The sequence below is a fragment of the Neoarius graeffei genome, chromosome 15, assembly GCF_027579695.1.
Source record: "Neoarius graeffei isolate fNeoGra1 chromosome 15, fNeoGra1.pri, whole genome shotgun sequence".
Classification (NCBI taxonomy): Eukaryota; Metazoa; Chordata; class Actinopteri; order Siluriformes; family Ariidae; genus Neoarius; species Neoarius graeffei.
In genome coordinates, this window is record NC_083583.1 from 496,048 (window position 1) to 517,158 (window position 21,111).

Here is a 21,111-nt window from a genome sequence, read left to right on the forward strand (position 1 = left end):
CTTACATTTAAATCGGGACATAGTGTAGAATCTTCAATATTAAATACAACCCCAATTCCAAAAAAGTCAGGACACTGTGTATACCATTTAATAAAAACAGAATGTGAAGATTTGCAAATCATAGAAACCCTATATTTAATTGAAAATGGTACAAAGACAACATATCAAATGTTGAAACTGAGAAATTTTACTGTTTTTTGAAAAATATCTGCTCATTTTGAATCTGATGTCAGCAACACATTTCAGAAAACTTGGGACAGGGGCAATAAAAGACTGAAAAAGTTGTATAATGCTAAAAAAAATTGGTTAATTGTCAACAGGTCAGTAAGTTGATTTGGGTATACAGTGGTGCTTGAAAGTTTGTGAACCCTTTAGAATTTTCGATATTTCTGCATAAATATGACCTAAAACATCATCAGATTTTCACACAAGTCCTAAAAGTAGATAAAGAGAACCCAGTTAAACAAATGAGACAAAAATATTATACTTGGTCATTTATTTATTGAGGAAAATGATCCAATATTACATATCTGTGAGTGGCAAAAGTATGTGAACCTCTAGGATTAATAGTTAATTTGAAGGTGAAATTATGCCGCTTTTCCACTACAAACGCGGCTGAGTCGGGCTGAGCCGTGCCGTGCTGAGTCGGGCTGAGCGGGGCTGAGTGGGGCTGTTGGAGTTGCATTTCGACTACAACCGCGCTGAACCGTGCTGGCTGGAAGTGGGTGGACACATTGGGTGGAGTTAGCGAAAGTGGGTGGACGTCAGGTGATGTCGTTAAGCAGCGCAAACAGTGACATCAGTGATCTTTTAAGCGGTAGTCTCACGACCCGAATAGTAAACAATAAACATGGAGGACATGGAGTCGTTAGTGTTGCTGGTCTTGGTGCTGTGGCTTGTTGTCACCGACAACGCGGACAGATACTGGCAAGAGCGTACAGATGAGGCGAGGCGCATAAGGCTTCATAATTCTCGTAATTCGTAATTCTTCTCCTTCCGGGTTTGCGGTGTTTACAGATCCCAGCGCGCTCGCGGGGCGTGTGTGGGCATGTGAGGACACTCCTCCTCACCAATCAGTGCACAGGGGAGTGTCTGCTCACGCCCCCAGCCTCACTCGGCACGGCTTGGCTCGCTTCAGCCCCACTCCAAAACGGTGCGAGTTTTAGGGGCTAAGCAGGGCTGAAACGAGCTGAGTCGTGCTGGTTTTTGGTAGTCGAAACGCGAGCCGTGTCGGGCTGAAGTGAGCTGAAGCGAGCTGAAGTGAGCTGAAAAAGGGTAGTGGAAAAGGGCCATTAGAGTCAGGTGTTTTCAATCAATGGGATGACAATCAGGTGTGAGTGGGCACCCTGTTTTATTTAAAGAACAGGGATCTATCAAAGTCTGATCTTCACAACACATGTTTGTGGAAGTGTATCATGGCACGAACAAAGGAGATTTCTGAGGACCTCAGAAAAAGCGTTGTTGATGCTCATCAGGCTGGAAAAGGTTACAAAACCATCTCTAAAGAGTTTGGACTCCACCCATCCACAGTCAGACAGATTGTGTACAAATGCAGGAAATTTAAGACCATTGTTACCCTCCCCAGGAGTGGCCGACCAACAAAGATCACTCCAAGAGCAAGGCGTGTAATAGTTGGCGAGGTCACAAAGGACCCCAGGGTAACTTCTAAGCAACTGAAGGCCTCTCTCACGTTGGTTAATATTAATGTTCGTGAGTCCACCATCAGGAGAACACTGAACAACAATGGTGTGCATGGCAGGGTTGCAAGGAGAAAGCCACTGCTCTCCAAAAAGAACATTGCTGCTCATCTGCAGTTTGCTAAATATCACGTGGACAAGCCAGACAGCTATTGGAAAAATGTTTTGTGGACGGATGAGACCAAAATAGAACATTTTGGTTGAAATGAGAAGCCTCATGTTTGGAGAAAGGAAAACACTGCATTCCAGCATAAGAACCTTATCCCATCTGTGAAACATGGTGGTGGTAGTATCATGGTTTGGGCCTGTTTTGCTGCATCTGGGCCAGGACGGCTTGCCATCATTGATGGAACAATGAATTCTGAATTATACCAGCAAATTCTAAAGGAAAATGTCAGGACATCTGTCCATGAACTGAATCTCAAGAGAAGGTGGGTCATGCAGCAAGACAACGACCCTAAGCACACAAGTCGTTCTACCAAAGAATGGTTAAAGAAGAATACAGTTAATGTTTTGGAATGGCCAAGTCAAAGTCCTGACCTTAATCCAATGGAAATGTTGTGGAAGGACCTGAAGCGAGCAGTTCACGTGAGGAAACCCACCAACATCCCAGAGTCGAAGCTGTTCTGTACGGAGGAACGGGCTAAAATTCTTGTGTGAAAATCTGATGATGTTTTAGGTCATTTTTATGCAGAAATATAGAAAATTCTAAAGGGTTCACAAACTTTCAAGCACCACTGTAAAAAGAGCATCCCAGAGAGGCGGAGTCTCTCAGAAGTAAAGATGGGGCGGGGCTCACTGCTCTGTGAAAGACTGCGTGGGCAAACAGTGCAACAATTTAAGAATAACAAAACATTCTCAATGTAAAACTGCACAGAATTTGTGGATCACATCATCTATGGTCCATAATATCATTAAAGGATTCAGAGAATCTGGAGAAATCTCTGTATGTGAGAGACAAGGCTGAAAACTGACACTGGATGGCTGTGATCTTCAGGCCCTCAGGAGACACTGCATTAAAAGCAGACACGTGTCTGTAGTGGAAATCACTGTATGGGCTCAGGAACACTTCAGAAAACCATCGTCTGTGAAAACACTTCATTACTGCGTCCACAAACGCAAGTTAAAACCAGATATAAACAATATCCAGAAACCCCGCCCCCTTCTCTGGGCCCGAGCTCTTTAACGATGGACTGAGGCGAAGTGGAAAACTGTCCCGAGGTCTGACGAATCAAAAGTAGAAATTCTTTTTAGAAATCATGGACCCCACGTCCTCCAGGCTAAAGAGGAGAGGGACCATCCGGCTTGTTATCAGTGCACAGCTCAAAAGCATTCAGCATCTGTGATGGTATGAGGGGGCGTTAGTGCACATGACATGGGTAGCTTGTACATCTGGGAAGGCCTCGTTAATGCTGAATGATATGAACACGCTTCAGAGCAATATGCTGCCATCCAGACAAAATCTTTTTCAGGGAAGGCCTTCCTTCTTTCAGCAAGACAACGCCACACCGCTTTCTGCACATATTACAACTGCATGGCTCCATAGTAAAAGAGTCTGGGTGCTAAACTGGCCTGCTGCAGTCCAGACCTGTCTCCCATTTAAAACATTTGGTGCATTATGAAGCGCAAAATACGACAAAGGAGACCCCGAACTGTTGAGCAACTGAAATTATATATCAGGCAAGAATGGGACAACATTTCTCTTTCAGAACTACAGCAATTGGTCTCCTCAGTTCCTAAACGTTTACAGAGTGTTGTTAAAAGTAGAGGTGATGCAACACAGTGGTAAACACGCCCCTGTCCCAACTTTTTTGGAATTGGGGTTGGACAACCACTACTACACTACAGCACTCACTTTCACTGTCCTGTTCAGGTTCATTTTATTTGTGTAGTATTTTTAATAATAGACATTGCTGCAAAGCAGCTTTACAGAAAATTATAAATTTTAAACATATGAATTAATAAATTTATCCCTCATGATCAAGCCTGAGGTGACAGTGGTGAAGAAAAACTCCCTCAGATGACACGAGTAAGAAACCTCGAGGGGAACCAGACTCTAAAGGGAACCCATCCTCATCTGGGTGATAACAGACAGCGTGATTATAAATAACTCACTTCTATAACTGTGTCCTATAGAGTCACAAAGTACAACTGTGTCACCAGGAAATTCATTATAGTTTAACAGGAAGTCTGTTTTGTTGAAGTTATAAACTGTTCACTGATGGAGACTTGAGTGTAAAACTGTTCATGACACCTGCAGTCCTAAAGTTATCATGGGGATTGGGGTCCTAAACCATCGCAGCAGAACTGTAAGTGTCCAGAGCGTCTTCGAAGTGTGACTTTAGACTGGTCATATGGGGGCCGTCCTCCACAGGAGCGATGTGATGAGATTCCAGCCAGAAGGAGGGCATCAGGATGGATCAGGCAGGTCTGAGGAGCAGAAGAGGTTCAGCATCAGTGGAGAGAGAGAGAGAGAGAGAGAGAGAGATTGTTAGTTGTGTTCACTGTGCGCTGAGTGCAAGCAGGGACTCTGAGAAAACTAACTATTACAGTGTCACTAAAAGTGAGAGCCACAAGGTCACACAGACATGAGGGAGCCCTGCTGTACATCACGTCTGTGTTGCGTTTCTGTCCTGCGTGCGTTCAGTCTACTGTCATCTCTGTCATGTGCTTCATCCACCAATCACCCATATTAACCTCAAAATATATCTCACAGATCATTTGTTATTCGTGCCTGCTTAAGAGACTGCAAATAAAACTGGAAATGTTTTGTTTTTATTTTGGTGCATCAGGCCACTTAACTTATTTTTATTTGGATTGTTTGCACTCCACTACAGAATGACTCAGCGCCTCTCACTCAGCTACAGGTTTTACTGATGTGATTAAAAATAAAACTAAAATATTTGGAATGTTGTCAGGTTTTGATTAAAGGTTAAAAAAACACACAGCAGCACATTCATGTTGGAACGTGAGTGTTTGAGCCATGTAGAGGATGAAATTCATTATTCCGGAGGAGCTGTGTCTGGAATCTCTCTCCTTCCCAAAAGCAGCTCTCTGTGGACATGAAAATGTAGACGGCATTGATTAAACTCTGTAACCTCGTCTCTCAGCTGTCTAACAGGAGTGTGTGTGTGTGTGTGTGTGTGTGTGTGTGTGTGTGTGTGTGTGTGTTTTACGCCATTGCCTCACAGGTTCATTGGAAATTCAGCTCTTAATAAACTGACTCACAGCATAAACACAGTAAAGGAAATATAAACTGTCCTGGTTTTCTCTCTGCAGCGCCGACACCTCTACAGCATTCTACACACAATAAACATCACAACTCCTCACAGCAATGACACAGAACAGTGTCACTAATAGGGACTTTTCACCATGGATTTGGAATTTTTTTTTTTTGTTCAGGTTGCGTTTATTCTCAAGGTAATATTTGCTGTGGTTCTGAACGTTTTCAGTTCAGACAGCACTGAAAACTGTTCGTCTTTCTGTTGGTGTTTATCCGTGTTGTTCTGATGAAGACTTATTATGTTTATAAACACCGCACACTAATGTTGACCAAAAAAAATCTATGTAAATGATTGGAACGATGGTGGGCCGGCAGTCGTCTTCTCCCTCTCTGCAGATGCTCCTGACTGTGCCGCCACCGCCATGGTGCTGAAAGGACAGCGCCCCACTCTCCGCGCCTAAACTCAGCAGCCGCGGCTCGCCACCACCAGCAGGAAACAGCGCCGAACACGCACACGAGGGGAGGACTCCCAAATGCAGTGCGGCTGGCCGACTCTAATTACAGCGCATGCAGTCACCCTCCAGGAACTCGCGGCAGAGTATATAAGGGCTGCATTCTGCATAGCGCCGGAGTACGTCCCTCGTATGTCTTTTCTGATCTTTCGTATTCTGCGATCTACAGAAACCAATTCGGACAACAATCTTCTGCTGGAAGGACTGCAGAGTTGCTTCCCTGCATCAAAAGAAGAGCTCATCACCTCTCACCTTCTGCGATCCTCCAGCACACCTTCAACCACTTGGAACCTCATACTCACGCCAACTGGCTCACTCCACTAAACAAGTTAAAAATAAAAAAAACACCTTTTTTGCACATCACGCCCGTTATTCTTGCATCTGTGTCACACCCTGCCACAAGAGGGTGCAACAGTGATCTATAACAACATAGCTTTTATCTGATTGTTCAAATTGCTGTGTCAGAAAATGGATCAGAGCGAAACAGCTAATTCTTGAATTGTGAATTGATTTCAGTTAGCCATGAGGCAAATCTTTCAGAAAAAACTGCATTAATGTCCAAACATTTATACACACAAGAGCAGTGTTTTAACCTGGATTCATCTGTAAATATGTATTCAACTACAGAACAGTGGCTCAGTGGAGTTAGACTTTATTTAAAAGGCCAAATAAAACGTGTTGTGTGTTTTGTTTTGTTTTCAGTTTAGATCTGCAGCTGAGAGAGACGAGACCTTGCGTCTAATCTCGTTTAATTATTCATTCATCCAATCTCTGTCAGGTTGTAGAGACTGCTGCAGTTGCAGGTAAATGCTTTATTAAAAAACAGCAGGCAAACAGATCCAAAACCGTCCAAAAGAGCGTCATGAAAAAAACAGGCAGTTGTCAGGTGATGAGCAAACAGACTTGAGTCGACAAAAACCAGAGAACGGACAAAATCAAAACCCAGAATGTGATGCAGTGAAATAAGACTCGGTGTATCGGCAGTGAAACACAGGAGGATACTTTCTGTCGGGAGTCTGTTCATGACTGTTTTATTGTGTGTGTGTGTGTGTGAGATTCCAGCATGACTCAAAGGCAGATGGCAACGGGATGAGTCTTAAGAAACGGTCTGTGATGACGGATTTGCCCTGAAACACTGAGGGGTCAGTGAGACAGTCTCTGGCCAGGTGTGACGATGGTTGATGAAGTGCGGGAGTGTTTTCCAATAGGTTGTGTTCTGGTTCCCTTCGCTTGGGCACAGAGGGAACATGATTATATTAATTGGTGAAAGTCACTGATCATATGGCAGTGTTTTCCATGGGTGCTTTTAAAGTTGCGCACCGCCACGTTATAATTCTGGCCCGCTGCCCTTCCCTTGGCCAACCCCCCCCCCCCCCCCCCCCCCCCCCCCCCCGTAACTTCATCAGTATACACCAAATAAATCGTAAAGTATTTGCTTTATTATAATTTTATAACTATTTAACACACAGAAGACCATTAAATGAATGCATACGGTGCTACCTGAAGGGGCCACGCGATTGCAGTAGAAAAACATCCGGCGGCTGCGTACAGATTGTGACACAGAGCTCTGCAGATTGAGGTCTATCCCTGCGTTACACTACACCGCACCACATTACACCATACTGACACATAGTAACACTGGAAGCTACAAGCTGCATCTAGCCCAGTGGTTTTCAAAGTGGGGGCCGCTAGGGGGGGCCTCAGAAAGTTGGAGGGACAATAACAAAAAAATTGCGAAAAAAATTTGTAAATGATTATTATTAAATATATTGTAATTAGCTTTTTAATGATTATTATAAAATATAATTATTAATAATAATACATCATATTGAAACGTTGTTTGCCATGCTCATCTCTCCGATTGCCTGTGACATTGCGGTTTGCGCCATTTATCAAGCTGCTTTGCTCCTAAAACTAGCGTATTGCTAGCGCAAAATGGACAAGTTTTTGAAGAAGAGACCGAAGGAACAAACCAACAGCCCTGCTGTGGAGGACACTGCTGCGAAAAAAACTAAAGTCCTGGCCAACTAAAATCCGAAAATATGAGTCAGCATACATTAAGTATGGCTTTACAGCCATACAGAAAAATGGCCATGATTGCCCGAAATGCGTCCTCTGTCTGGAGACCCTGTCAAACGAGTGCTTAAAACCTTCGAAACTTCAGCGTCACTTGGTACAAAATCATCCGACAGATGCCGAAAAAACAGTAGATTTCTTCAGACGCAAAGAAGAGCATTTGGTCAGGCAATCTGCTGCATTCACCCAGCAAGCTACCGTACTGTCCCCGAGCGGCCCTGAAGGCATCATTTTTAGCCTCGTACCACATTGCTCGTGCTAAAAAACCTCACTCGATTGGAGAAGATTTGATTTTACCAGCCACCAAAGACGTTGTCCGAGAATTGCTTGGTGAGGATGCTGCCAAAAAAATCGCTGCTGTCCCACTCTCTGATAACACCATGAGCCGACGGATTGGTGACATGGCTCAAGACGTATCTGCTCAGCTGTTGGAGCAGGTGAGAGCCAGCGAATACTTCGCACTTCAGCTGGATGAGAGCACAGATTTATCCAATGAGGCCCAACTGCTTGTGTACATCAGATTTATTTCACAGGAAAGATTTGTGGAGGAAATACTATTTTGTAAAGCATTTGAAAGAAGAACTACTGGGAAAGACATTTTTCAAGTTTTGGACGATTACATCGAGTCTAACGGATTGGACTGGACCCGTTGTGTGGGGGTGTGTTCGGACGGAGCCGCGGCAATGACCGGGAAGATCAGTGGAGTGACCGCGCTCATTAAGCAGAAGGCCCCGCATGTAGTGGCCACACACTGCACGCTCCATCGCGAGGCACTGGTCGCAAAAAGGATGGATAACGAGTTGAATCAGGTACTACAGGAGGTTATACAAGTAGTGAATTTTATTAAAGCCCGTCCCATGAAACACAGACCACTTTGTTATGAGATGGGCGCTCGTTTTGAGGGGCTGCTGCTTCACTCGAACGTGCGCTGGCTGTCACGGGGTGCAGTTTTGAACCGTGTCTATGAGCTGCGGAGGGAGGTTGCAGAGTTCCTCTCATCTGAAAAGCATCAGCTGGCAGATCGGTTCACCGATGCAACCTGGATCCGCAAACTTGCATACATGTCAGACATTTTCCAGCATCTAAACGTACTGAATAAAGCATGCAAGGACGTGACATGTACAGACTCCAGGTGCAAGACAAAGTGCGTGCTTTTTCCAAAAAGATCATGCTGTGGTCAAACAAGCTCCAGGAGGGAGTTACAGAAATGTTCCCACTACTTCACCAGGCGCTGCTGTCATGTGATGATTTGGGCTCCGTCTCTCCATTGATCCAGTCCCACCTGGAGAACCTCCAAGGAGATTTCAAAGACTATTTCCCTGACCTCGAAAACACACATTTAAACTGGGTTAGGAACCCCTTTGCCCCCGGGGTCGGTTCTAGTCTGGACTGAAAGTCACAGGAGGAGCTGATTGAGATGACAAACTCAGGGGATTTAAAAATGGACTCTGAGGCTCTTCCCCTGTCTAACTACTGGCTACATGTAAGAAAGGACGATCCCAGCTTGGCTGACAGGGCACTGAAATGCCTTCTCCCTTTTGCAACAACCTACTTGTGTGAGTTTGGCTTTTCAACTTTAAAGGCACTCAAAACCAAACACAGAGCACGGCTACATGCGGACAGAGACATGCGGATGGCACTGACGGAGATTAAACCCAGGGTTGACAAACTATGTAGGAGCCACCAAGCCCATCCCTCCCACTAGTGTAAACCGTCTGTCACTCACACACACACACACACACACACACACACACACACACACACACAATTGAGAGTGGTTTGATTTCTTTTGTGCTGTTCTTAACAGTTTGTTGAAAAGTTTATTGTTCAGTGCGAAAATATTTGTGTTGAAAACATGTTAGTTAATAATATTCTTATGCTAAACAAATGTAACAATTATTGAATATTGAATAAAAGTAAGAGAAAACATTCTAAAAGTTGATGTTTCTTTACATATTTCATAGCATTGTCTGTGGGTTTGCAAAGGGGGTCCCCAGCCAGAAGCTAATGCTGTTTGGGGGGCCTTGGCATGGAAAAGTTTGGGAACCCCTGATCTAGCCAGCAGCTAAATAACTTTGCAGGTGTTTGTAGTGTTATTGTGCAACGGTTACGCTTATCTATCGCCTTTTCTGACCATACACAGTTACAGTAATCATATAACAGCACACACACACATTAGTTAAGTTCAGGTCTTTTATTTTACGTATCTGTGATTGTGTAGGCGAGAGCTGCATTTTCCCCTTGCTTCCCTGTGGTTGTTTACTGCAGGACTTCTGGGTTCCTGGGTCAAAGGACCCGAACTACGGAGGCCGGGGTGGCTTTGTAGTGCCAGTCTCGGGCACGCACACCAGCTCGTGCATTGATTGGAGTGGTTTCACCCAATTAACATTAATTATGTGTATTTTAAAAAATGCATGCATTTATTGTAATTGGGTATTTTGTTTATGCATGGAAGTTCATTTATTTTTTCACACAGAAAAAAATATAATTAATTCAGGGATGCGCAACTGGTGCATCAGTCTCAACTGAAATGTCAAATGAGTCTCACATTGACAATAAAGATGATATGTACAATAAGTGTGTTAATTTTTTGTAAAATGATTTTAACAATGATTTTGCATTTCTTATCCATTTATTGGTGGCCAGTTTCACTGTCAAAAAATCCCAGGAGTTGTGTGAGTTCCGGGCATCCTGTGGCAGGTGATGTGTGTGTGCCCAGGTGATTAGTTTATCCTTCATAGTTGCTGACGCATAGGTCTTACCCACTGGTAAAAGATCTTTTGAGCCACTTCGAGGCATTTTCAGCCTGTGTTCAATCTGAGTCTCTTTTGACCTTTCTAAAACAGTGACATGAGGGGAGAGGCGATTGAGCTGAAGCTCCAGGTGCAGTGCCTGTCAAAGTTGTCAAACCTAGGTGTGCCAATGAGGGTGTGGTCGAGTGTTGGCTGCAGACAGAACAGGAGGTGGGTTGAACTGGCAGGTAATGTGTGATTATTCTCATTCCCAGTCTACTTATTTGGGTCTCTTTGTGATTTCAATGACTGACGTAACTGGGGAGAGAAAGAGTGATATAGTTGGCAGAACTTGCAAAACATACGCAGGCTGAGGAGCGCAAACTTGAATTTGATGGAGCAAAAGTCTCCAGTTAGTGAAGGAAACCTTTCTGTTAATTTTTTCCTTTTTTTTCTTGAGATTTTGAAAGTTAACTGAAAAGCAGGAAGTGAATAAATGTGAGCCAGAAGCTCAGCTATAGTTCTGGCTTCCTCCCAGGTTTCAGCATCGCTTTAGAACCTGGGGTTGTCAGGGTGTACAGGAAGACTCGGTGTGTATGTGTCCTGCAACTATTGCCAGCTGTATCGCTCTCTCTTACCAGTTATGGGGGACACTGACAGCACGAAGAAACACAATAAGTAGTCGGGTAGTAATAAGACACGGGTAAGAATCATCACGCATTACCTTCCTGTCCAGCCCCACCTTCTGTTTGCCTGCAGCTGACGTTTGCCAACGCCTCCACTGCAACACTAGGAATCTTTGAACTTCCTTGATGCTGGAAGGCTTGGGACACTCCTTTACGATGAAGATCTTGCCTTGGTTCATGAGCACCCTTCTGGACTGAGGACATATCCCAGGATTACAACTTTGGGTTTGTGAAACTCATACCTTTGTCCCTTGAGATGATTCTGCAGGAGGTGAGCCAGCACTTTCTGTACATTCAGGATGTGGATTTCTAGATCAGGATGTCATCAATGTAGGCAATAACGAATTTGCCCAGCATTTCTCACAGCATATCATTGATAAGGCATCGGAAAACTGAAGGTACACAAGGTACCCTATACAGCATGACAGTGCTCATAGGGGCATGAGGTGGTGCTGAAGGCAGTCTTCTGTTCATCACCCTCTTTGATGCAAATTAAATGATATGTGCTGTGTGGGTCTAGCTAAGTGAAAATTTGGGTATTTTGTTCAAGGGCTGAGAGGACCAGCTGCACCAGATAACGGTACTTGACTGTGACCTGGTTTAACCCTTGATAATCGAGTGCATGGTCTGAGTCCTCCTCCTTTCATCTCCATGAAAAGAACCCAGCTGAGGTAGGGGGTGTGGAGGACCCTGTTTGAGGGCTTCCTCTATGAACTCCTCCATGGCCTGGATTTTGGTGGATGATAAGGAGGGTGTGGTGCCACTCATGAGCTCTATGGCTCAGTCATAGGTTGTGTGAGGGGGCAGGCCAATGGTCTTTGCCTTACTGTCAGACTAAAGAACTCTTTCTTTCCCACTGCCCTCAGACTCCTGAACAGCTGACAAGAGTCTATAACCATGGACTACCTCCCTGTAAACTGTCCTTGACTGTTTATATCTGTTTACATTTGTTTGCACGTTTGCACACTACTGCCCTTTTCACTGCTACATTCTATCATTGCCTTATTTTTGTATTATACTGCCTATTTTGCATTACATTACCTTTATTTTGTACTATACTGGGTGTTTTTTTTTTTTTGCTTTTATTTTTACACTATATTGCCTTTATTTTGTATTATTTCTTCCACCTATTTATTGTTGTAATTGGCATTCATGGTGGACAGCAAGCTAAGAATTGCATTGTGCAAGAGGACATGTTCCTTATTGTGCATGTGACAATAAACACTTTGAAACTTGAAAACTTCTTTGAGTTCAGGGTAAACAGGTGAAATTCCAACACTGGAGTAGCTTTCTGGGCTTTCTACAGAAGTGGATGCAGCCAGGAGCTGGGGAACTTTGAGACATTTTGCATGACAGTGAAAAAGCAGGTGTGTGCTCAAGTTTAGTGTGTTGACAAGGGTTTGGTATGTGAAGTTTCCATCAGCTCTGATGTTGATCAGTGCTGTAACAGTGGATAGACCTTCTGAGGGTTTCATCTGGACTTTAATGGAAAATGTCTGAAAAGATCGGAGAAGAAAATGAGACTGACTTGTCATAACTGAGTTTAGCTTGGGCTGATCTGCATGGGTTCTGAGGGTCTGAGGATGAACTGCACTCCACTCTATCGCTCATCGGCCCTTGAGGAGCTGATCTAGGCATATGGTGAGGTCAGTCAGGAAGGTGAGATACCTTGTCATCACAGCGGGCAAGCTCAGTGAGAGTGTCCTGGTTTAAGCCTTGGCTGCTTTAAGTGTTCATTCCATCCACTGTTCGCGATGAGGGTTCAGAACTCAACAAGAACAAGAACTCCAGTACAAACTCAGCAGTGCTACATTTCTCTTCACTGACAGAGAAGCTGCTCTCCTAATTCTTTTTCCTCTGAGAAGTGGTCAAAGCCTCATGTGAAAAGTTCAATGAAGTGATTATTCACTGTGACGGTCAAACACTGTGCTTCCCACCTTGTGTCCAGACTGCTGTGGCCCAGATGAGCACCTCACCTGTCAGCAGTTTGATGAATTGAGTGATATTCTATTGTTCCGAAACAATTCTGAAAAGAGAAGTAGAGGGAACATTACAGCAGGAAACCTTTCCACATGGCTGGGTCTTGAATACTCGCCTGGGGTGTGAGAGCGGAAGGAGAAGTTGCCGTCAGTGCTGTTAGAGAGTGTTAGTGGCCTGTGTGAGCTTGGCGATTGAGTGTTGCTAGCTGCTGTTGTTGCACTCTGAGCAAGTGACCCTGAGCAGTTAATGACTGCTGCCAGTCAAGCATTCCTGCTGCCTCCGTGTTCGTACCTGGTGTGTACAGGTGTGAAGGTGGTCCAGTGTGCCTCAGAGACGCATTGTGATCCGATCACTCCAATCATATCCAGAGGTGGTCTGGAACGCATATGACCACGTTACATCTGCTGTGTGAAAGCAAAAACATCCTGCTGCATCCCAGGCAGCAACAAAGCACCAATGAGCTGACTGTGTCATTGCCCTCGGTGTAAAATAATCATTTCCAGACTGTTTGGAAATATAGCTCTCTGATGCAGCTGCTTTTTATAGCTTCATTTATCATCTCATATCTCATTCATTTATATGTTTTATGAGCAGAACACATGATTAAAACATCTGAAACAGTCCGTAATGGCACACAAGATCGGAAACACATGCAGTGGATTGGAAGACTGAGGTAACACATGCGTGTGATGCTCTTTCTCCTGTGGAAATGATGTATGAAATCTGATCAGAAGTGGTCACTGGAGACGTATTTATAATGCCAGGTGAAAACATCTCTGCATCTCAGCTGTCCCCTTGTGATCTGATCACTTAAAATGGATGTTAATGGCCATGAACAGGGACTGAGAGTACCATCATCCTAAACACTCTGCTGGAGGAAGAGAGTGCTTCAGTAAACACCTTATTCTGATTGGGATGGCAGTGGATCTGGAGTCTAATCCCAGGAATACTGTATATGAGCTAGGAACACACACACACACACACACACACACTAATGCAGCCAATCCACTTACCTGCATATTTTCAGGAGGAAACGTGGAGAACCTGTGGAACTCCACACAGACAGAAACTCAAGCTCACGATGGAACCTGGAGTTGTGAGGAAAGAAAAAAATCACACCGTGTTGCGTTTATCATGTTTCATGCGCTGTGATGTCACTCTCAGCTGTTTATTTACATTTATAAATGATAGACTCATCTTGTATTGAACAGCACAGAGATTTTTTTACATCACGATGACATCACGATGACATCACTACTCACTGTATTTTTATACAAATTGGAAATTCACTGAGGTCACTGTGTTCACTCGTGGAAAAGCAGTAGCTTTGCTCTGTAGGTGTTTAACATGGCTGTGTGTGTGTGTGTGTGTGTGTGTGTGTGTGTGTGTGTCAGTATTGGACACGGCGGGACAGGAAGAGTTCGGGGCGATGAGAGAACAGTACATGAGGACAGGAGAGGGATTCCTACTCGTCTTCTCTGTCACTGACCGGGGCAGGTGAGTATCACTCCTGTCTCTCTCTGCTCTGCTGTCTCTCTCTCTCTCTCTCTCTCTCTGTTCTCCTGTCTCTCTCCTCCCCCCTCTCACCCCCAACTTCCTGTGACTTTCACTTTGACTTGTTTACCTCACCACACACTGTTTCAAAGGACTATTTCTGCGTGTGTGTGTGTGTGTGTGCTGTAAACAGTACTGTTGTGCTGTATTTACAGTAACCCTTCTCTGTGAAAGACACCTCCACAGCAGTGTCTCATTTTACACATGAAATTTGTTCATCACTTTCTGTTCACAATTAAATGATGCAGAGAGAGAGATTACAGTTTCAGGCATTTAGCAGATGCTGTTAAATGTCCCTGTTATGTGTGTGTGTGTGTTTGAGCGATGTACAACCAGCGCGTGCACACACACCACCTGGAGAGCAGTTGAGATTAGGCGCCTTGCTCAAGGGCACTTCAGCCATGGATTTTCCTGCCGATCCAGGGAATTGAACCAGTGCCCCTTTGGGCCCAAGTCTGCTTCTCTGACCTTTAGGCCATGTGTGTTCCTCTAGTTTTGAGGGTTTTGTGGGCCTTTTTTTCTAGGAGCTGTTACCCACTGCCTGTACTCTGTGTGTGTGTGTGTGTGTGTGTGTGTGTCCTGTAGCTTTGAGGAAATCTACAAATTCCAAAGACAGATTCTGAGGGTGAAAGACCGGGATGAGTTTCCCATGATCCTCGTGGGCAACAAGGCTGATCTAGAACTGCAGCGACAGGTAGGCGCGCACGTGTGTGTGTGTGTGTGTCAGTGTTAATTTTGTCAAAGAAGATTTTGGAAATAAGTATTCATTGACAAAGATTTTTATTTCATGACTAAATTGTCACAACAAACATAGACAAAAAAAAATTTGACCGTGAAAATGACGGTGAAATCTGTTCGTTTTGCCCTGACGAATAAAGACGAGATGAAATTACTGGCTCTGTTCAGGAACATGACCAGTTCACATCTCAAGGGAATTTTTACAGCTGGGAGAAACCTCATTCAGTGAAATCCGTGACCGTACGTGACCTTCCCTGTTCCTGACAGTGGGTGGGTCACTGGGCTCTCCTCTCTCACTCCACAGCTCGCATGGATTTCACAGTGCTCCTGGATTCTAACAGGGCTATGAGTCAGGACACGCCCATGGCGATGGTCTGAACAAAGTGACATCTTTGTATAAAAACAGTCGTCATCACCATCACAGTGTGCACACCACCATCTTCACTCAGGAACCAGCAGAACAGTGACAGAACTCCACATCACTCCAACATGGCAACACCAAAACCCTTCTTGGAACAGAATCCTTTTAAAACTACAGGGAACATTTTACAACAAGTTTTACTAAACTGTCTGAGAACATTATGACTAAAATTAGACTAAAACTCAAACTGAGTTCACTGACTAAATCTTGACTAAAACAAAACAACAAAAAAGAGTAAAGTGTGACTAAAATATAACAATTTTCAGTACGCGACTAAAACTAAATTTAAAATTCTTGTCAGAATTTACACTGGTGTGTGCTTGTGTATGCAGAGTTTTCTGCAGATTTATCTTGATGCACAAAGCTTGATTCATGAAGCGTTTTTATTTCAAACCCACTTCAGCTTCATAAACACACCACAACCTTTTCTGTGTTAAAGTTCTGAACTGAACACACGTTTATACAACATTCCATTTAGAGCTTTTACATTATTCTGTTTGTTTTTATTACACACACACACACACACACACACACACACACACACACACACACACACACACACACACACACATCTGAATTGTTGCTTGTTTAAATTCTGCAGCTCCAAAACTAGAAAATTTTCTGAAACTGGAAAATAAGTCAGATAAATTTGTTGTAAAAATGTAAACAGTATACGATCAGAACTTGTACACATGGCACACCTGTGTGTGTGTGTGTGTGTGTGTGTGTGTGTGTGTGTGTGTGTGTGTGTGTGTGTGTGTGTGTGTTTGCAGGTGAGTCAGGAGGAGGGTCAGCAACTTGCTCGGCAACTCAAAGTCACCTACATGGAGGCTTCAGCTAAAATCCGCATGAATGTAGACCAGGCTTTCCACGAGCTCGTCCGCGTCATCAGGTGTGTTCCACAGCGGAACAGTTGTTCTTTATCTCTTTATGTATTGCCAGCTTTTCTTTTTGTCCCTCTCGAAAGTATTGGAACAGCAAGGCCAGTTCTTTTGTTTTTCCTTTACACTGAAGAGGTTTGAGATTAAAAGATGAAGATGAGACGATAGATCACAATTTGATATTTACATCCCAACCGTTAAACAACTTTAAACATGGCACCTTCTGTTTGTACCACGCCTTTGTCTGACGTGATCAGAACACAGGAACATGACTCAAATCTGGGATGGTCTGCCACCAAAGCCAACAGGTTTTAAGTTGTATAACACGTCAGTGTGTATTCCTGTGTGTATTCCTGTGTGTATTCCTGTGTGTATTCCTGTGTGTATTCCTGTATTTACACTCACTGTGTTTCTAGATTTATTTATACAGCTGTCACTATGAACATGTGGCTGCTCATGAACTGATATACGCACGTTTTGATTTACTGATGCACAGACAGATGTTTATTGTTGAACAGTCAGTGAATGACTTTTCTGTCTGCCTTTTAAACTGTAAAACAATGCAAAGGGAAAAATGTGGCAGCAATAACAACAAGACACAACTGAAGTGTAAATAATGTACTGTAGCAAAACTGAAACAACCACAAGGTGGCGACAAAACCATTGTGAGCTGAGCTTACCCTCAAACTTTCTCTCTCTCTCTCTCACACACACACACACACACACACACACACACACACACACACACACACACACACACAGGGACTTTGTGAGAGGATTTTAATTGAAGTGATGGTGAGAATCCATGCTGCAGTGAAGTGATCTGTTTTTTTTTTAAGGAATAATGCTTTTGCAACGGTGTGTGTGTGTGTGTGCGTGCGTGTGTGTTTGTACCATTTGTGACCCACTTCCTTCCTGTGACAGAAAGTTCCAGGAGCAGGAGTGCCCGCCCTCACCGGAGCCGACACGTAAAGAAAAGGACAAGAGCGGCTGCCACTGCGTAATCGTCTGATTGGTCCGTCACATCACCACTCATCCAGCTGCTATCACCAAACCCCGCCCCTCCACCCTGCCTTCTGACATCACATCCTGTGTGGATGAATCACTGCCTTTCTCACATGTGCATGTCTTCAAAAGAAAGTAAACAAACACAGTAACTCTGTGTCCCGACGTTATCAGGCTCACGGCAGCCTCCGAGACGTTACGGCTGAAAGAACCAAACCATGATGGAGCTCTGACGGAGCGTCTCACCTTCGTGTCACCGGGCTGACGTCACCACACCGATCGACAGTAATCTCACCATCGTGTCTCAACCCAACACTACACACCGCATTTACTGAACACGAACACTGTTTGTTTTATTTGGGAGGTTTTTGTTGCCTTACAGGGACCGAAACATCATGAATAGACAACACAGGAACAGCAATGAGGAGGCTTCGTGTTTCTGAAGATTATTTTGTGTTTTGTGCCACATTTGTCTTCTTTCTTGTGCCAATCAACTGCTGTACATCAGCTAACGAGTCTTTATCATAATGGCGTTCTGCAGAGACGGAGTGAAGCTGCTGAACACCAGAGAGAGATGAGTTTATAGAGACAGGACAAAAGCTCAGGACACCGCTGAGAGACGCTCTGCTCCAGTCAGTGTTCGGTCACTCTGTCACTCCTTCACTGTCAGTCCATCACTTCTTCACTCTCACTCCTTAACTCCATCACTCTGTCATTCAATCACTCTGTTACCATCACTCCTTCACTTTCACTCCTTCACTATCGCTCCTTCACTCTCACTCCTTCACTCTATCACGCCTTCACTCTCTGTCCGTCACCTCTTCACTCCTTCACTCTGTTATGTCGGGTCTTTGGTGAACGTGTGATTGTGATGTGTGCGTTTGCTGTGTAAGCGAGTGTATTTCTCCATGTGGACGGCACTTCCTGCTCTTAGCTCTGAGGTTGTTTGTTCTCTTGCTGTGTTCTGACTCTCAGGTTCTCCTCTTCACTCTTCTGATCTACTCACCGTTCCTTGACAGCAGCTCAAACTCCCGGTGCCTCCACACGGACCGTCGCTGACAAATTATTCACCACGAGTCAATAAACTGGTCATCTTTCTGGCCTTCATGTTTAAGCGAACGTGTTTGGTTTGTATTTGGATCGGATTGTGGTTTTGTGTTTTTGTTCTGCTGGTAATCCTGAACCCGGTTCTTCACTGCAGCGCTGTGCAAAAGTCTCACGCTGGATTTTTACACAAACGTCATGTCTGTGCCTGTGTGTTAGTGTGGAAGTGGATTTATCCTCATTTCAAAACATTTGTTTGATTAAACTTTAAAATGTTATTCAGATTGTTTTACTCGGTCACACTGTACGATAAAGTTCAGCATGTGATCAGAGAAAACCAGAACTCTGCAGCAGAGGCGTGAAGGTTCTCCTCAAACTTACAGATGATTTTCTTATAAAACTCTGAGAACTGAAGCAGCTTTAAACTCTCACAATGAATCCCAACCTGCTTTTGTTTAAAGTCTTTGTTTCATTTCTGTGGTTAATTTTGTCGGAATCTTCACTTTACAGAACCTGTTTGGACTTTTGCACAGTTCTGTAGGTTAATGGTGGGAGATGTTTCAGCTGTCGTGTGTGTGTGTGTGTGTGTGTGTGTTCTGGCAGTTCGGTGAGTTTAGGATTCAGTTTTGTTTTGTTTCTGACTGAATCCGTCCTCACACGCTGCCGTGTGTGTTTTCTTCTCGAGGTTTGTGTCACTGCTCCTCCGTCTCATGTTTTTATTTCTCTTTTATTGTCTTCCTGTTAGCGCTCACGTGTTTCTGTATGAGGGATAAAACTCTGAGTTTCTGTTTTCTCACACTGTAATATAAGATATTAAAAAAGATGGAAGCGATCCTCTGAACAACATGATTAAATGTTTTTACTATATACTTTTATACGTTATTTTCTTATCGGATGAGTTACTGAGTATTTTTATATGTTTGTAAGTGAAGCTTGCTCTCGTGGAAAGGGTGCCACTGTGTGTATATGTAAAGAGGAGTATTTAATGATCTCAGTTTATAATAAATATCACAGAGCAGATTATTGCAGGCGTTAATGTTATTAGCGGCAGATTATTATTCAGTGCAGGCGGGAAGATTTACTTGCTTTCAGTCTGAATGTTAACCCTCAGGCACGCCCCATGATGCTCTGTGTCTGGTGGTGATGAACCTGATCCTCGCGTGATGCCTACAGAGTCTTGAGATCAGGAAGCTGAAGATGAAGCTGATCACTAGTTTGTTTGTTTGTTTTTTGTGATGTGATGGGAATAAGAGCTCAGGATGGAGATAAAGATTGAACCCAGTAGAAAACAAAGTTTCTTTTTGGTCTAGAACTTTGTGCATCCATAATGTGTGTTCTTGCTCCCATCTTTTCCCTGTACAGCTCCTGGTGCTATAATAATAATAATAATAATAATAAAATAATAATAATAATAAAATTTGTGATTAAACCGAGTGTCTTATAAAATGCTTTGCCTAGAACTCAGGAGAAAAAAATCTGTTTGAATAAAAATTGATTTCCTATTTGCCTTCAGGAATACAGGATGAAATGACAAAACCACAGATTTCTTTTGATATGGAGAGGAATATTATTTACAGGTCTGTGTGTGTGTGTGTGTGTGTGTGTGTGCTTCTCGTGTCGCAGTGCTGAAACTCATAAATCAGCTTAAGATCGGGCGTATAAAATCCTCTTGTCCTTGATTGTTCATCGTCTCTGTCCTCCACATTGAGCCTCTGCAATCAGACTGAAATCATCAGAGTTAAATAACAAACATAAACCTGATCCCAGGTCATTAACACACTCGAGTGAACAAGCTGGAAGCTGTGTATGGATGTGAACCTGAACACTTGCAGGTGCTCCATCAGTCTGAACAGTGGCCTGTGATTAACCTTCACTGAGTGACTTCTGACCTTTACATGTGTTTATGTTGATGTGAATGCAGCAGATTTTTCACCAAGCTGAAGAAACCAGAAGCTAAACGTCTAAATGTTACAGATTCCAGCGTGCAGACTTTTGGATGAGCTGCTCTGAGCCAATCAGATTGCACTGTTTAAGCTCCTGAAGCTTGTGGTCAGAAAAGTGCACATAAGATATGATCCACTCTGTGGCTTGTGGGTGGAGCCTTCAGACTGCAGTATGATGTCACAACATGAAATCACTACAGAGGCATTGTTTAATAAACTACAGAAACATTCAGTATAAATATGTTTCAGGAAAAAAGTCTACTGTTCTACATTTCTGTTTTCATAAATTAAAAAAGCATCGCTCCTGATTTCTGTGTTTTTATTGGATTTGTTGTATCTCAGGTGACGTGCTGAACATGGACGAGTTTTATTCTGACATCATCGTGTACATCAGTATAAAATATATTTCATCACAGAATCGTCTTCACATTTAAGCAAGAATAAAAATCGAATAAACTATTTTTTGCTTTTTGTGATACATTGATGGAGAGCACTAATGTGTGTGACATTAACTAGGTTTTATAATGAAAAGTCTGTTAATTAGTAGACTGAGACTTTTTCATTTTAGTGCTGTGATCCTTTATTCATGTATAAGATGCTTTATCTGAATGTTTAATTG

The 21,111-nt window shown here is 43.5% G+C and overlaps 1 protein-coding gene across 2 annotated transcripts in view; it reads left to right on the forward strand.

Annotated features, from left to right (window-relative positions):
* rras2 (RAS related 2) overlaps window positions 1-20,881 on the forward strand; it is a 62,580-nt gene extending 41,699 nt beyond the window's left edge. Inside the window, exons 2-7 of one of the 2 annotated variants that reach the window (XM_060940720.1) lie at window positions 10,355-10,471; window positions 10,977-11,151; window positions 14,301-14,403; window positions 15,046-15,154; window positions 16,393-16,511; window positions 17,425-20,881. In XM_060940720.1, the coding sequence (XP_060796703.1) occupies window positions 14,336-14,403; window positions 15,046-15,154; window positions 16,393-16,511; window positions 17,425-17,512 (384 nt within the window). In that variant the 5' untranslated portion in view covers window positions 10,355-10,471; window positions 10,977-11,151; window positions 14,301-14,335 and the 3' untranslated portion in view covers window positions 17,513-20,881. The remainder of the gene's footprint in view (window positions 1-10,354; window positions 10,472-10,976; window positions 11,152-14,300; window positions 14,404-15,045; window positions 15,155-16,392; window positions 16,512-17,424) is intronic. The other variant, XM_060940719.1, reaches the window with a different exon arrangement.
* The last annotated feature ends 230 nt before the right edge of the window (window positions 20,882-21,111 follow it).